The 17812-nt window shown below is 49.4% G+C and overlaps 1 protein-coding gene across 6 annotated transcripts in view; it reads right to left on the bottom strand.

Moving 5' to 3' along the window:
* Positions 1 to 15105, bottom strand: part of CEP72 (centrosomal protein 72) — a 28573-nt gene extending 13468 nt beyond the window's left edge. For 2 of the 6 annotated variants that reach the window (XM_032469220.1, XM_032469193.1), the window contains exons 1-5: positions 15007 to 15105; positions 10170 to 10297; positions 9321 to 9513; positions 8452 to 8560; positions 1118 to 1296 (exon numbers count right to left, since the gene is read on the bottom strand). In XM_032469220.1, coding sequence (XP_032325111.1) covers positions 1118 to 1296; positions 8452 to 8560; positions 9321 to 9513; positions 10170 to 10297; positions 15007 to 15085 — 688 coding nt within the window. In that variant the 5' untranslated portion in view covers positions 15086 to 15105. Of the gene's footprint in view, positions 1 to 1117; positions 1297 to 1796; positions 2010 to 3226; positions 3364 to 8451; positions 8561 to 8679; positions 8892 to 9320; positions 9514 to 10169; positions 10298 to 15006 lie in introns of those variants that run through there. The other 4 variants (XM_032469209.1, XM_032469200.1, XM_032469212.1 and 1 more) reach the window with 4 other exon arrangements.
* Positions 15106 to 17812: the final 2707 nt, after the last annotated feature.

Here is a 17812-nt window from a genome sequence, read left to right as displayed (position 1 = left end):
CACCAAGGCAGACGCTACGGCCAACAGAATGCAGAAAGGGACTGCGGCCAACTGGATTAACTAGCGTGCCAAGGTGATTAAGGGAGAAAAAGACCATCTTTCCAGTAAATGGCCCTGGCACAACCGGGTACACATGGGGGACGGACACCTTGACCCACACGCTCACAGCACATCCATGAGCTCACTCCAGGACGGAGCTCAGGCCTGAGCACTGAGCTGCAGGACGTAGACCTGCCCCTGAGCAAAGGCAGCAGCACGCAGCATGCACCGCCAGAGAGAGAATGGTGCCCTGACTTCAAAAGCCTTCTCTCTGCAGCACTGTTAGGAAAGTGGAAGGCAAGCGGGAACGGAGACACCCTGCAGTACTAATTCTGAGAAAGGGCTCGCATTCAATCACCAGGAAGAGCTCGTGTGACTCAACTCCAGGAAGACGCGGAAGAGAAGACGCGGAGGGACGGCCACGGAGAGAAACTGAGGGAGAGACGTGGGCACGTGAGGAGGTGGTCATCACCCGCCTTCAGGAAATGCCACTTTGAACCACCACGAGACCGCCGTACCCCCCAGGACAGGAGCCAGTGGGAGGGAGACCGACGGTCCCACGAGCAGCAGGGTCCCGGTGGGCAGAGGTGACCCTGTAGCTGGGAGGCCTCAGCCTGCTGCGTCTTCAGGGAAAGCTCTCAGGAAGCCGGCGGCAGCCACAGGGCTGACTTTCACACACAAGTCCTGGTAAAAGAGCCCCCAGCGAAGGGCGTGGAGCTCATGCCCGCGGCCCCGTTGGGTCTGAGTCCCATGTGCAGCAGGAGCTGGGAGGGGCTGCCTGTGGCCAGTGGGGGCTCAGTCCCCTGGGCGCAGGACATATTTCCTCATTGTCTGTGACTGGTCTGAGGAGGGCCATAACTGGGAGTGCCATGCAGCATGACGGCCCACCTCAGATACACTGACTTCTCCATTTATAACCCGTGACCCAAGTCACTGGTAGTTCCTGGTGCACCAAGACTGCAGGGAGAGGCTGCACGAAAGGTCAGTTTTCGATGCCACCATGCATCCTCAAGCTGGCGGATACTGACATCTGGGGCAGGCCGGCCGCGCCGACATTCTCCGTGGAGCAGCAGCCTACCTTGGGAGCCCTGGAAGCTGACCTCTCGCTCCTTCTGGCTGGAGCTCGTGCTCCCGGGAGGGTTGCTCAGGTCCCACTCACACTCGGCAATGAGGTTCAGGACCGCCTCGTCGTCCGTGTCCATGACCAAGCACTTCCCGGCCGAGGGGTCGGCGCACGTGGCTCTGGAGTGGCGCGGTCTGCAAAGACAGGCAAAGACAGGCAAAGCCAGTGCCGGAGCAGCAGCCCATGCGACCCCACGAGGGAGCCTCTGCCGCCAGCAGGGCCACAAGGTCTCTGGGCGGTGGCGCCGGGGCGTCTGCTGCAAGGAGGCCGAGCGGACTCAGCCAGGACCACGGGACGGGCAGCAAGGTCTCGTGTCCCCACACCAGCCCGGCACGGGCAGGGGCCACCGGGGCTTGCTCAAGGACAGAGATTCTGGAAGGCTCCGCCTGGCCATCCCCTGCTGCCCCATCCCCCCCTACGCACCAGCAAGGCGATGTGTGTGACCCAGACGGCCCCCGGTGTGGAGCCCCAGATTCCTGCTTCTGCATTAAGTGAAAGCACTTCCCAACCAACTGAACGGTGAGCATCTTAGAACAGGACGTCCCTCCGTGAAAGGCGAACACACTCAGAGGGACCTCACTTCCAACAGGGCAGTGTGAGAAGTCTCTCTTCGAAACAGCACTCAACCACGTACTATGAATACTGATCCTGTGGCGCCTGGTCTGACTCTGAGAGGTCTGAAACGTTCCCCACTCTCTGCTAGGAAAGTCCTCCAGACGCCCTGCAGGAAGAAGGGGACTTCGGGCTTGGCTTTCCGCAGCCACCCTGGGCGATAAGCACGCTGCGCCAGATCATGACTCTGTGACCGTTCAGTCTTGAGACTATCAAGGACAGGTGAACTACAAAACTTTGACGAAAGAAATTAAAGGAGATGTTAATAAATGGAAACACATCCTCATTCATGGACTGGAAGACAAACACTCTTAAATGCCCATACCACTCAAAGCCATCTACAGAGTCAGTGCAGTCCTATCGAAACCTCAGTGATGTTTTTACAGAAATAGGAAAACCCACCCTAAAATGCATGTGGAATCTCAATGAACTCCAAATAGCCAAAACAACCTTGAAGACGAGTAAGCCTTAGAACCAGACTCGGATATGGCAAAAATGTTGGACTGAATCCGACCTGGTTTTAAAGCAACTCTGAGCAATAATGCTAAGAGATCCACTGGGAAAAAATGGAAGAACAGATGGGGAATATAAGCAGAGAGACTGAAATTCTAAGAAACATTAGAGTCAAAAACACTGTAACAGAAATGAAGAACGCTTCTGATGGACTTACTAGTGGACTGGACACAGCTGAGGAAATCATCTCTGAACTTGAGAATTAATCAACAGAAACTTCCAAAACTGAAAAGCGAAGGAAAAAAGGACTGGGAAAAAAGGACCCAGAACAGAATACCCACGAATCATGCGGCATACAAAAGGTGTCTCACACACATAATGAGAACACAGAAGGAGAAAAGGGAGAGGAACCAAAAAAACATTTGAAGAAGACTTAAAATTTCCTCAAATTAATGTCAGACCCCAAATCACAGAACCAGGAAGCTCAGAGAACAGTGGCAGAATTAATGCCCCCAAATCACACCAAGGAATATATTCAAACTGGAGAAAATCTGAGACAAAGGAAAAAATCTTGAAATGAATCAGAGGAAAGACTCATTACTACAGAGAGTAAGACTTACATCTACCTTCTCCTTGGAAACCATGCGAGCAGTAAAAGAATGGAGTGAAATATTTAGTGTTGAGACCAAAAAAAAAAAAAAAACAAAAACAAAAACAAAACTAACCTAGAATTCTGTACCTGAAAATTATCCTTCAAAAGTGAAGGAGAAATGAAGACCTTTTCAGATAATCAAAAACTGAGGGAATTTGTGGCCAGCAGTCCTGCCTTGTAAGAGGTGTAAAAGAAGCTCTTCAGGGAGAAGGAGACCGAGAGAGGTCAGAAACTGACTGACAGGGCAGGAAGAGCCTCTAGGACTGAGTGAAGGTGGATAAACCTCCACTTTTCCCCTTCCTAATCCACCTGGCAGATACCAGTTTGTCTGAAATGACCACACGTACTCGGCCACGTAACTTCACGTGTTCCTCGCAGGATTGCAGCGTGGGCCCCAGAGAAGCGGGCGGGGAGGACTTGGGAGTCTTCTGTGATCTCGAGGCACCTGCTCCGTCTGAGGCGGGGCAGGGTATGAAAGTGGTCTTGGGTCTCGTGACTGCAACAGGCAGGCCTCGAAGACACTGCGCGTCCAGCTCCAGGCGACTTCAGTAAAGCGAGTACTGCGAGCACATGGGCCACACGGTCGTCCGCCTTCCTGGTGCACATAGAAGTTACGTTCACACTACAATGCCATCTGTTAAGTGTGCAATCGCTTATGCCAAAAAACAATGAACATGTCTTAAGAAATACCTTATTGCTAAAAAATGCTAACCATCACCTGAGCCTTCAGCAAGCTGTAGTAGCAACATCAGAGTTCACTACCAGAAATAACCATGACAAGCATAATGAAAAAGTGTGAAATATCATGAGAATAACAAAAATGTGACAGAGACACGATGTGGTGCTGGAAAAATGGTGCCAACAGACTTGCTCGATGCACAGCTGCCGTACCCCTTCGATCTGTAAAAACGCTGTCCCAGGAAGCACAGTAAAGCAAAGCTCAGCAGAGCGCGGCTGCCTGGACCGTGGGCTCCAGTCTGCGGCCGAGAAAAGTAAAACTGTAAGGATGACTGACGTGCTAAGAAAGGAGAGGAAACAGGATCGTAAAACGCTCACTTAAAACCGCAAAGGGAGAAAGAGAGCAGGAGCAAGAACGGAAACAAAGAGCAAGGCAACGCGCAGAAGCAGTGACAAGCACGGCAGCCACTAACCCAACTGAACCGACAACCACTGTGAGTATCACTGGTCTAAACGCACCAACTGAAAGAGACTGTCAGTGTGGATCAAGATTCAAGACCCAAAGAAACCCACTTTAAACATAAAGACATGGGGACGAAAGGTAAACAGATAGAAATGGACCATGCCGACAGTAATCAAAAGCAAGTGGAAGCTGCACTGCTCTCAGAAGAGCTGACTCCCGAGCAAGGAGCACGATCCGGGATAAAGAGGGGCCTGTGTAGACCGCAGGGTCAGTTCGCTGAGACAACGACAGTCCCTGACATGTCTGCACCTCTCAAGACAGCATCACATTATATGGTGTGAAAACTGACAAAACAGCGAGGAGAAGTGGCCGGGCCACTTCAACGGCCTCCACCAGAGCCGACCAGGCCAGCAGGGGGATGTCCTGCCTTCCAGGACACAGCTGAGCTCCCCACCCAGCAACTGGATGCAGGGACATCCACAGCAACCTCATCCAACAGCAGCAGGGCACACAGGCTTCCCAAGCTCACCTGGAACACTCACCAAGACAGACCACATGCTGGGCCACAAAACACACCTTCACAAATTTAAGTCACGTGATATTTGCTCTCAGGACACAGTGGAATTGAACTAGTAGTAAAATAAATAACAGGAAGATAACTGGGAAATCTCAAAAAAAAAAAAAACAAACCCAGAGATTAGACAGCTTATTTCCAAGTGACACATGAGTCAAAGAAATCTCAAAAGAAACTTAAAAATCTTTTGGAAGGTGCAGAGAAAAAGGAACCCTCCTACACTGTTGGTGGGGATGTATATACGTGCAGCTGTTATGGAAAACAGTTTGGAGGTTCCTTAAAAAACTAAAGATAGACCTACCCTATGACCAGCAATCCCACTCTTGGGCATATATCCAGAAAAGATGAAAACTCTAATTCAAAAAGATACACGTACCTTAATGTTCACAGCAGCACTATTTACAATAGTCAAGACATAGAAGCAACCTAAATGTCCATCGACAGATGACTAGACAAACAAGTTGTGGTGTATTTATACAATGGAATTCTACTCAGCCATAAAAAAGAATAAAATCATGCCATTTGCAGCAACATGGATGCACCTAGAGATTATCATATTAAGCAAAGTCAGTCAGAAAGAAAGAAAAATACCGTATGATATGACTTACACAAAGAATCTAAAAAACGGACACAAATGAATTTATGTACAAAACAGAAACAGACTCACAGACACAGAAAATACACTTACAGTTACCAAAGGGGAAAGTGTAGGTGGGAGGGATAAATTAGGAGCCTGGGATTAGCAGATACACACTACTGCACGTAAACTAGATAAACAGATCAGTAACAGGGTCCTAGTGTACAGCACAGGAACTATATTCAGTAGTTTGTCATAAACTACAATCGAAGAGAACCTGCAAAAGAACACACACACACACACATATATATATAAAACTGAATCACTTTGCTATACACCAGAAACTAACACAACATCTTAAATCAACTGTACTTCAATTTAAAAAAAGTGATTTACAAAAATAAATATGTTCAACTAAATGAAAAAGAAAATACACCTTATCAAAATGGGTAGGATGTAGTAAAAGCAATGTGCAGAGGGAGATTCACAGCACTGAACGTAAATATCAGAAAACAGTAAGATCTAAAATCGACAGTCTAAGCTTCTACCTTAGGAAACTGAGAAAACAAACCAGATCCAGTGTAGGAAGAAGAAAACAAACACTAAAAACCAGAGCAGAAACCAGTGAACCTGCAAACAGGAAACCAAAAAAGAAAAAGCAAAAAACTCCAAGGTTCGTTCTTTGAAAAAAGGATCAATAAAATTGAAAAACCTCTATGCCAGGTGAACCCCCCCCCCAAAAAAAAAGACAAATTACTAATATCAAAATTGAAAGAAGAGGCACCCCATGGGCATCGAGAGGATAAAAGAGGAATACAAATATGTCCCAAATGAAACGGAGCGATTCCTGGAAAGAAACAATCTACCAAAACCCACACCAGGAGAAACAGATAATCTGAACAGACTTGTGCTTATCAAAGACATTGAGTCAAAAGTTAACAGCCTCCTGAAATACCAGGTCCAGGTGGGCTCACTGGTAGATTCTATCAGACACTTAAGGAAGAAATTATATCAATTCTCTACCATCTTTTCCAGAAGACAGAAGCAGCAGCAGAGGGAATACACCCTAGCTCATTCCAAGAGGTCAGCATTACCCTGATCAGAACCAGCAAAGATCACACAAGGAAACTATAGAGCAGTACCTCCCATAAACACAGATGCAAAAATCCTCAACAAAGTATCAGCAAATTGAACCCAACAACATACAAAAAGAACTCTGCACCATGACCAAGGGGGATTTATTCCAGGAATGTGTGGCTAGTTCAACATTTGGAAAAAAAATCAATGTAATTCATCACATCAACAGGCTAAAGAAGAGAAGTCATATGACCAGATCAATAGATGCGGAAAAAGCAACTAACAAACCCAACACCCACTCATGATAAAAGCGGTCAGCAAGCCAGGCACAGAAGGGAAACTCCTCAAAGTGATCAGATACGAGGCAAGGGTGCTTTGCAACATCCTACTCCAAGTCCCAGCTCACGTAACGAGACAAGAAAAGGAAATACAGACTGGGTACACAGGCTGGGAAGGAAGACGCGAGACTGTCTTTGTTCACAGATGACGTGATTGATCACCTACGCAGAAAATCCCCAAGAAACAACCAACCAACAAACAAAAACTCCTGGAACTAATGCGTGATCACAGAGAGACCGCAGAATTCAAGGCACAGGGGTCACACTGTGGCCCCTAAAACAGATGCGCAAGTCCCAACACCCCAGAACATGACCTTATTTGGAAATAGGGTCTTTGAAGCGGTAAAGGAGTTAAGACGAGGTCGTCAGGGTGGGCCCTGATCCAGTGTGACTGGTGTCCTTGCAGAGGGGAGACTCGGCCACAGGGACGGATGTGCAGTTTGGGGAGCTCCGTGAAACGGCCAGAGTGGGGCGCACATACCAGCCAAGGAGCACCAAGACTGTGAGCAAACCAGAGATGCTGGGGTCGTGGATGGATTCTCCCTCAGAGTCTCCAGAAGGGAGCAACCCTGCCAACACCCTAACTTCAGACTTACAGCTTTAACTGGAAGACAATAAGGGTCTGTTATTTTAAGCCATGTTTGTGGCACTTTGTCACCATCAGCCCTACAAACTTCTACACAAAATTAGTCTGGTCTGAAAGAGGGAAGTGAGGGAAGAGGGCACCAGGGGAGGTATCTGCGGGAACAGACCCCAGAGATCTGAAACTGATCACAAGCCATCAGAATAGAAGCTAGCTCAGTATGGACCACAGCTCAAATCCAGCCCACAGCTTGTGTGAACAGTTCTGCTGGAACACAGTCACTCACCGGTGTATTGCCTATGGCTGCTTCCCTGTCACACAGGCAGGGCTGAGGAGCAGAAACACAGATCTTATTGTCCACAGAGCTAAAATATGCACTCTCCAGCCCTTGACAAAAAAGTCAGCTGACCCCTACATTAGAGGAATTTATGGATGAGCTAAGGCATCCATAAACTGCAAGAAAAAGAAAGCTATTGAAAGCTTCAGACAAAACAAATGGCATCCAAGAGTACGTAATCCTGGCACCTTACAAGCCAGGTACACACCGCTGACTGGCTTGTACGCTTTAGAACCAACCCATACACATGAGGACTCTTATGGCTCAGACACCACCAACCCTGACGATCTAAAGTCAAACATAGGAGGAGGGTACAGCTCAAGTGATAGGGTGCATGCTTAGCATACATGAGGTCCTGGGTTCAATCCCCAGTACTTCCTCTAAAAATAAATAAACAAACCTAATTACCTCTCCTCCAAAAAAGAAAGAAAGAAGAAAAATAAATAAAATTTAAAAAATAAATAAATGAAGTCAAACATAAGATGCAGGAGCCGGGAGGCAGAGAGAAGCAGGTGGGCGCAGGCCCCCATGGCCGGGAGCGGGAAGAGGAGGCTCCTCACATCCAGAAATGGCAAAGCGTCTGCACTGCTTGGAAATGAGAAAGTCACTCAAACAGAACCCGGAAGCAGAAACAATGACAGGAGGGAAAGCAGCCGCCCCTGAGGAGTGGGCCAGGACTCGGGAGAAGACTTTTGTGCTCCATGTTTTACATGAGTTACTTTAACAGACATTTTTGATACTGCAAAATAACGTAGAGAAAATGTGGACAACAGTGAGAGAGACTGTCCCGCAGTCTCCTTGAGCCCCAGGTGGTACCCGGCACCTCTCCTTCCCTCTGCCCCTGCATGTCTGCCCTCTGACGGGCACTCGGCACAGAAAGAAGTTTACATCTTTCTATCAACCTCGACACTCCTCTCCATGTTCAAACCCCACTTCTGCTCATACCTTTCGACTCTGAAAGCAGTTGGGAAGCTCTGCTTTGAGTCCAGCGATTCCTCCGAAGCAAAATGCAGCTGGGATGCTTCCCGCTCACTCTCCCTCACAGGGCGGTCATCTAGAGGGAGGATACCACAGAGAAACTAGCAGACAAGGCCATGAGGAGGGCACTAGGCCCGACAACCAACCCTCCTGGTGCACCTACCGGCCTCCCCTTGGGAGTGCGGTGTCCCTCACCTGTCTGGCCGCACAATGCGTGACCAGGACTGCCACCCCCTGCTCCAAGGACTTCTGTCCCCTGGGGGCTGAGCCTGCCATTGCATCCCCCAGAGGACTGGGCAAGCAGGTAAAGCAAGGCTGGGCTCTGGAGGCTACACCTGGTTTCCCAGAGATGCTGAATGCGGATTCCCAGAGGGTGGGCGGCCACACCAGGCTCGCTCCTCAGGCCCCTTGGAAGCAGGAAAGGAAAAACGTGCAAATTTGCACACGTGCAAGGCCTCCTCGTGTCCTCTGAGTGCACGTCCTGGGGGCTGTGTGAGGTTCCCAAACCGCACTGAGCACCCCTGACAAGTGTCCCTGAACATACTCAAGAGAGGACCCCCAGCGGTGGGCTGACACGCAGGTTTGCATCCTCAAACCCGCAGGACTAGAACAAGACTTTCAACTGTCCAGTGTGTGCCCTGGGCCCGAGAAGACTCCACTCGACCACAATCCTCTTCCTTCAAAGCTCCGAAATGCTAGGGTTGGCCCACGGGAGCTTGCCCCCAGCCCCTTCCCCGGGCAGCTCCCCTGCGAGAAGAGGAAATCAGCCTCCCTTTCCCGAAGGTCCAGAGTGCAGCGCCGGGCAGCCCCGCGAGGGCGCGTGCAGCCGGCCCTACCCAGCCGCCGGAGCCCCGGGAGCAGGTGCACCATGAAGAGGCGGTAGCCGGGCTCGCTCTTCACCACGGGGTTCAGCCGGAAGTCCGCGTCCGAGAGCGCAGGCAGCACACGGAGCCGGAACAGCTCGGCCGGTGAGGAGATGAGGTTGTAGTAGAGGCTGAGGCGCTGCAGCGCGACCAGGTGCTCGATGCCCTGCGGGGACAGGCGCCGGGGCGGGTCACTTCACACCAGCACGAGACCCCGCCCGCGCCATCCTGGGACAGAAGAGGAGCATGAGATCCCAGTTCGCACACGGTGACACGCCCGACGGGAAATGGGCCAGGCGGGCTCTGCCGGGGAGAACTCACACCAGACTGAAGGCATCGCGGTCCAGGGCAGCCACGTCCTGCCCTCCTCTCTCACAAGGCTCCCACACGTGCCCACTCGCCGCCCATGAGCAACTTCTGACCCCACCAGGACAAGCACCTCCCGTGTCAGGCACACAAGCCATTCAAGGGCCGGAGCACAGTGCATATGGATGAAGAAAGGGCAGCTGATAAAGCGAAAGGAGTGACACCCCCACATCGTCTGCCAGGCCTTATCCTGTTCCCTTGAAAGATACAACCACCTTCATCAGAGCCGTGACTTCTGGTTGTCCCAGGAGTTCAAAAATGCAATGTGATGCCTAAGAAATCCAGCTCACGGCAAACATAAGAAAACCAGCACAACGCTTGTAACCACTGTGAAGCGTACAGTTTACAAGCACTGTAAGCACAGTTGCAAAGCACACTGCATTCTTACTATAAAAGTACCCTCCACTGCTATTGACAGCAATGAATTTTCTCTTAAGAAACAAACCTAAAACTTACCTCTAGACTAACCAAGGAGTTGCGTGACAGATCTAGAGATCTCAGACCTGTTAAATTCATCAAGGAGTTTCCTAGGTGAGTAATCTTTTCTCGGTAAGTTCCAGGAATAGATAATGACTGAAGTTCAGCTAAGAATAGAAAATTATGAGATTTTAACTTTATTATTTTATTGGAAATCAGTTATTGCAATAAAAGTGAGATAAAGCAACCTCATAATCTGAAAAAGGCACAAACACAAACACACCTCACTTCAAGTCTGAGTGTCAACACTAAAGTGCGGGAACCACATGTGAAGTTTGAGCTCACTGACCTCCAACACGTCTCAGGCCCAGGCCCTGCCCAGGCTCCATACTTCACCCTCCAAAGCCCTCTCACCAGGAAGCCCTCTAGGGAGTTCCCGCTTCCATGCCTGAGTCCTCAGCCCCGCAGCCCATGTAGCCCCAGTGCAGGGATCTAAACCTGAAACCCATTGGTAGTTAACCTGCCCTCAACATGCCATGACACGTCAGGGCCCACCGCATGCTCAGTCACCACGTGCCTCCACATGGCACACCCAGTAAGCAGCTGCCCAACAAATGCCATTACAAAAATAAGTTCCTGTCATCAAATAGACAGTTTGTGTCTGTGTACACCAATATTTTCCCAAGAACATCTATTTTTAAAACACGTCTTGATTAAACTTGAAACTGGTTTGGGGGCTTCCAGTTCCAGACAAGACAGAGTAGACACATTTTACCCTGTTCCTCCCCACTTATTAGACCTAAAAACCCTGGACAACACGGGAAGCAAACACCAGGTGACTCTGAAGGGTGGGGACAGAAGGCCGACTGTCCGGGGACCTCAAGAAAACGTGCCTACACATCCTGGTCTGAATGCCAGAGAAGGTGGCAGCCCAGAAACACGATGGACACTGACCAGAAGGTAAGGGTGAGCATGCCACTCAGGGTCAGAGTGACGGGGGTGGCCTTGCAGAAAGACTCCTGACAACCTCGGCCCCACTCCAGCCCAACACCAAGGAAAAAATGCACCTTGTCCCCCTGTCCTTGCACAGTGGCCAGCACTGGGGCCATGTGCGGGGACCCTGATGACCGCCTTGGGCTGCTATAATGAGGTAGTGCCCCATTTTCCTGGTCCACAGGCGTCTGCAGAGACTGTGTGTGACAGGAGCCTGGCCACCACCTCAGCACCAAGGCAGCACCCAGTCAGTGCCCATACTGAGTAACGAGATTCAAACAGAAGGCAGAGTCCCAATCAAAATGACCAATCAAAAATGACCCAGAATAGGAAAATCTCAGTTTGAATGAGAGAAAATAATCAACAGACACCAACACTGAGATGACAGAAATCAGAACTGTCCACCAAGAATTTTAAAGCCACTGATAGAAAAATACGTCAGTGAGCAATTATGAATGCTCTTGAAACAAACGAGAAAATAAGAATTCTTGGCAAAAAAATTGAACCTAAAGAAGAAATAAATAGAAATTTCAGAAATGAAAAATACAATAACTGAAACCAACAAAGAAAACACCACAGGAGCAGTTCAATAACAGAATGGAAAAGACAAAGTAAAAAACTCAAAGAATAAATGCAAAGATAAACACAGTTGTCCTATCGGACCCGCAGAGAGAAAACAGCCTTTATACACAGAGCCTCAGGGGCCCGTGCAGGAAGGAAAAGCAATCTAACATTCATGTCTTTGAGGTCCCAGGGGAGTTCCAATTAGAGTTTCAACAAGAAGAGAATGATAGTATGGCTAAAATTTAAAAATTTTTAATTAAATCATGGCCAAAACCTTCCAAAATTAGGCAAAACACAGAAAACTACACATTCAAGAAGATGAGAAAACCCCAAACAGAATAAAGGTAAAAACTGACACATCAGAATCAAACTTCTAAACATTAAAGACAGTGAAAAAATCTTGAGAGCAACCAGAGAGAAAGGTGTTACCCAGAGGGAAAGCAATTCCATGGAAGCCTGAAGGAAGTGCTGTCACACCTTTCAAGTGCTGAAAGAAAAGAACTTTCAACCCAGGAATCTATATCCACCAAAAGCAGCCTTCAGGACCGAAGGTAAAATAAAGATATTCTCAAAGAGGAAACACTAAGAGAATCTGTCACCAACACACCTGCCCTAAGATAATTGCTAAAGAAAGATCTTCAAACATTAAGGAAAGATTAAAAAAAAGGAAACCTGGAACATCAGAAATGCAGAAAGAATAATGAAACAAGCAAACATGTGGGTGTTTCCTCCCAAGCTATTTAAAATGTCAGGTGACTGTAAAAAAAAAAAGTTGTATCATTACTGTGGTTCTTGAGTACGCAAAGGAAATGTCTAGACAACTAAATTATAAAGTAGGAGAATAATGAAATCTAAATTGTGGTAAAATTTCTACATTCACCTATGCGGTACACTGTCCACACAAGTAGACTGTGTTAAATCACATAAACATACTCTAATTTGTAAAGCAACCACTAAAAAAGTTATACAAATAGCTATACTCAGAAATATAATATATAAATCAAAATGGAATATTAAAAAATACCACAGGAGAAATGGGAAACAAAGAAAAAACAAAGGGAAAACCAGAATAATAAATGACATGCTTACACTCTGCTACATTAATATTTACATTAAATGTAAATGGCCTAAATACATTATAAAAGACAGAAACTGACAGAGTGGATAAAAATGATCTACAGTATACTCTGTCTACAAGAAACTCATTTCAAATATTATGATATAGGTAGGGTTAAAGATGAAATTGTAAACAGATGGATAAAGATACGCCCTGCAAACACCAAACAAAAGAACACTGGGGTGGCTACACTAATATCAGATAAAGCAGATGTCTCACCACAATTACCAGGGAGAAGGAGGAACACTACATATGCTACAAGGGTCACTCCAACAAGAAGACATAGAATCCTAAGCGTGGATGCACCAAACAGCGCAGCTTCAAACCAGATGAAGTGAAAAGAGAAACAGACAAATCCACAATTACAGTTAGGGGTTTCAACACCCTTCTCCTGGTAATTAACAGAATCACCAGACAGAAAATCAGCAACCTATGAAAGAACTGAGTATCATAAATCAACAGGACCAAACTGACATTTACATAACACTCCAGTCAATGACAGAGTACATATTCCTTCCAAGTGCACTGGGAACACTCAACAACATAGACCAGATCTTAGGCCATAAAACAAACCTCAACAAATTTAAAGCAACTTAATCATACAGAGTATGTTCCCTGAACATAGTGGAATCACACCAGAATCAATCAAGAAGAAAAACAAACTAAGAAAAACTCCAAACACATGAAAATGAAAAAACACACTTCTGAACAATCCATAGGTCAAAGAGGAAGTCACAGGAAATCCAAAACATACTGATTATGGGGTACACCAGAAACTGACACACTGTAATTGACTACAATTTAAAAAAAACCACATTAGACTGAATGGAAATGAAAACACAACATAACAAAACTTGTGGATGCAGCTAAAGTTGTGCTTAGAGGGAGATATATAGCACTAAATGTTTATATTATATGAAAAAGTCCTCAAATCAGTAATCTAAATTTTCATCTCAATAATCAAGAAAAAGAAGAGCAAAACAAACGCAAAGCAGCAGAAAGAAGAACATAATACAAAATACAGGATAATATAGAATCAATGAAATCTGAAACCAGTAAACCAATGGAGAAAAACCCATCCAACCAAAAGCTGGCTCATTGAAAAGATTAATAAAATTCATAAACCTCTAGAAAGGCCAACGAAGAGAAGACAAAAATGACCAGTATCAGGGATGGAAGAAGTCCACACAAACATTATAAGCTAATAAGAAAATACCGCAAACTCTATACACATAAATTCAACAAGATGAGTCAGTTTCACAAAATCCCAGACAACTATAAGCCACCTAAGATGAAGATGATAATAGGAATAGTTCTGTAACAAGTAGAGAAACTGAATTTGTGACTCAAAAGCTTCAAATACAGGAATTTCCAGGCCCATAAGGTTTCTATGGAAAATTCCCTCAAAGAAAAATGAACACCAATTTACACAACATCTGCTAGAAAACAGAAGAGGAGGCAACGACCAACTATTTCATAAGCTCAGCATTACCTTGACGCCAAAGCCAAACAAAAACAGGAAAAACAAAACTAGCAACCAACATTCCCCCACGCACATAGGTACAAAGATCCTCAGCACAGGAGGGGCAGTCTGGGAGTACTCTGGAGGAGGCCTAGGACAGGAGGGCGGGCTCCTCACTCCAAGAAGGAAGGCGGTTCAAGCTTTTTGAGAACCAATCTCATTCACCTTATTAACAGGTGTAAGAAAACCCGCTAGGTCTTACCAACTAATGCAAAAAGCGTTGCCAAAACCGCGAAGCAAACCAGGCCTGTAAGGAGCTCCCTGCAGACAGTCTGCGAGGGTGGGCTGGGTCCGCATCTTTCTCCGGCTCAGCGCAGAACCCCCAGCCCCCTCCACCTCTTCCCCACTTCCGCCCCCCTCCCCTCCCCTCCCCGCCTACCTCCACCCCGTCTCCCTGCACGGCCCCGACCCCCACTTCGGGCTCCCCTCCCCGCCCCCAGGCCTGCCCCCTCACTCTCCGACCCCTCCCCTCCCAGCCTACCCCCACCCACCCCACCCTCCCTCCCTGCCGGACCCCCACCCTCACTTCGGGCTCCCCTCCCCGCCCCCAACCCCAGGCCTGCGGCTGTTCGGGAATCGCGAGTTTGTGCTTCGGCACCTCTGGCCTGACGGGTCCGCCAGCACCGCGGCGGGAACCTCGCGCCTCAGTCGGCGCAGTCCGCCCGCCGCCCGGCACGCACCCAGGTCGCAGTGAGGCGGCAGGCCGCTCTTCTCCCGGATCTTCTCCTCGCTCAGCACCAGCCACCCCGCCGGCGCCATGCTTTCAAACGGCGCGCACCTGCCCGCGCCTGCGCACTAGGGCCGCCAGGGGCCGCGGGGCGGCGGGGGGCGTGGTCAGAGATTCGGGGCGGGGGCGGGCTTGAGGGGCGGGGCCAAGGACAGCAGTCGGGTGCAGGAAAGTGGTGAGGTCTCCGGAAGGAGGGGTTATGCAAAGTCGGAGCGCGCCCAACGGCTTTCCTGGGGACCCGTCGTTCCTGGGGACCCGCCCCACTTGGAGACCCCGCCCCACCTGGGGACCTCCCCAACCTGCCCACCTCCAGATTTGCCGGTGTCCTGCGTTCCAGGTGCCCCAGGTTCTGCCCATGGCCCCCTCTACATGTGGTCTCGGTGCTCTCCCGCCGCGGTCACTGGGCGGCTGCAGGTCCTGCTCTGTCCCCTTCCTCAACTTCCAGGCGATGAAATCTGGAGTCTGAAGTTGAGACTCACCAGCTGAGCAAGGGGTTCACGGAGTGTCCGTCGTCCCACTAGGCCTTTAGGGAAGACCTCCATTCCAGACCCAAATCAGCCCCAGGCATCCCAAGCCCTACGGTGCTCCCTCCCTCCCAGGCCTCCTGGTGTCTGGGGTGCCCCTACCACCTTACCCCACATTTGACTGGCTTGCTGGTAACATCCTCCAGCGTGTCACCTTCTGGGTGGTGACACAGAGGGGTGGCGATGGGGCTGTGGGCACAGAGGAGAAGGGGAGGTGTAGACAGGATGTCAGCACGGGGGGTAGACAGGGGTGTAGGGGAGGGGTATGGGGGTGTATGCAGGTGGTGCATCAGGGCACAGAACCCCCCCCATGAGCAGGGCAGAGCCTCAGGACTGATGTGCCAGGCTCAAGGGGTCCTGTGCCGAGTGGCTTGTTGAGACCCGCAAACACCCGATAGCACTTTGAGTTAAGATTGCTGTGTAACTGAACAAATTTCCATCCAGATGCTGCCCAGGGTTCTGCTTCGTACAGGACTGTGGAGGGACTCTGGCACACCTGAAGCTGGGAATGCAGTCACCAACCAGGTGTCCCCTGAGTGGAGCTGTTGCAACCAGGAGGCTAGGAACAGTGAGCAAATATCCTGGCTTTTAGAAGTAAACAGAGGTAAACAAAAGGTTTGTGTCACTGCCCCCCAGAGAAGTCGGCCAAGGCCCAGCCCACACCAAACACGGCTGCTGCCTCCTGCTGCTTGTCACTTCTGGCCAGGCAGCCCAGTCTCAAGCCCTCCACAGCTTTCTAGAGCATTCCGCAGAGGCTTCCAGACCATCATCCTCGAGCCCCAAACCACAGGGTCAGTCTGGAGGGGTCCTCCCAGGCACTGGCAGCCTGGGATGTCTTGGAATTTTCCTATACTTTTCCAAGTGTGGGTCCAGCCTGGCCGGGTCCAGGCAGTTGGTGTAGATGACAGAGCAGATCAGGGTGAAGTACAAACAGAACCTGAACTTAATTAACTGGTTTCCCAACTACAAAGTGAGTGACAGTTCTGATAGCCATCCCTCTTGCCTCTGTCATCTGTAACTATCAACTGCTGAACTGGTCATTGACTACTGACTGAACCTGAGTGCGGACTGAACCTAGGTGCTATCAGAAAAACAAAAGTGGAAGATGTTTGCCTTCAAGAAACTTACAGTTTATAGCACAGCGTGTGCTTGAAACGTTGTTTCGGGAAAACTTTTGTGAAACTGAAAAATGCCCCTTTTCCTCCAAAGAATCCATGCAAAATCCTTGGACCCTACGAATGTTACCTTATACAGCAAAAGATGAGCTTAACCTAAGGATGTGGAGAGGAGTGCATCCTGGATTTTCTGGGTGGGCCCTAAACGCAATCCTGTGTCCTTAGACAGAAAGGAAGACTCGGAGAGACACACACACTCAGGACCTCACAGGATGACAGAGGCAAAGGTTGGGGTGTTGTGGCCACAAGCCCAGGGATGTCTGGAGCCACCAGCAGCTGGAAAAGGCAGGAAGGACCCTCTCCTAGCCCCTGCAACACCTTGATGCCAAACTCTGGCCCCCCAGTCTGTAGAGACTAGTTATGGCCGCCCCAGAAAACCTACACACACATTCCAAATTCAGTCGCATATCAAAACACAGGGCTACCTCAGCAGTCACCTCGGTCTGTCCTCTTATGTACAGAAGACTGGGGCTCACAGGGGTCACATGCTCACCAAGTCCCAAGGATGCCAGCTGCTTTTATCTGGGGGACCCCTGCTCTGCAGGACATTCCCAGGTACACGTGGTCACAGTGAACCAGCACGTGAGAGCTGGGAAGAGGCTCCATGGATAGTCCTGTGTCCCTCACATCTCTGGGCACCTGGTGGGACAGGGAGGCCCAGCCAGGCCCTGTTCCCACTCTGCTGTCGGCCACCTCTCACCCCAGGCATCTCGAGAGGAACCGAGGGGCAGGTAGGGATCTGGCCTCGTCAGCCACAAAGGTGTTTTCTAGACCAATGGCCATGAGGATCCCGCTGGGGAGAGGGTGACCCTCGTTCACGCCCGTTTTACCAGGCAGGGATCTGGGGCTGGAAGGGAGCACCAGCTTCCCAGTGTCCACACCCAGACCTGACTCCTCACCTCAGCTCCTCACCACTGAGGGAGACCGCTCCCAAAAAGACCCTGGGAATGCTGGCCTGGAAGGGAGGCCCTGCCATCAGCAGCCTGCCGCAGTGGGGCCCAAAGGCCCGCATTCTGGTGGGGGCTCCACACTGGAACCATGTTACTCAAGGTGTCCACCT

Source organism: Camelus ferus, chromosome 3 (assembly GCF_009834535.1).
Source record: "Camelus ferus isolate YT-003-E chromosome 3, BCGSAC_Cfer_1.0, whole genome shotgun sequence".
Classification (NCBI taxonomy): Eukaryota; Metazoa; Chordata; class Mammalia; order Artiodactyla; family Camelidae; genus Camelus; species Camelus ferus.
Note: the sequence above shows the minus strand (reverse complement) of the source record. Positions and strands in the feature narration are given on the sequence as shown.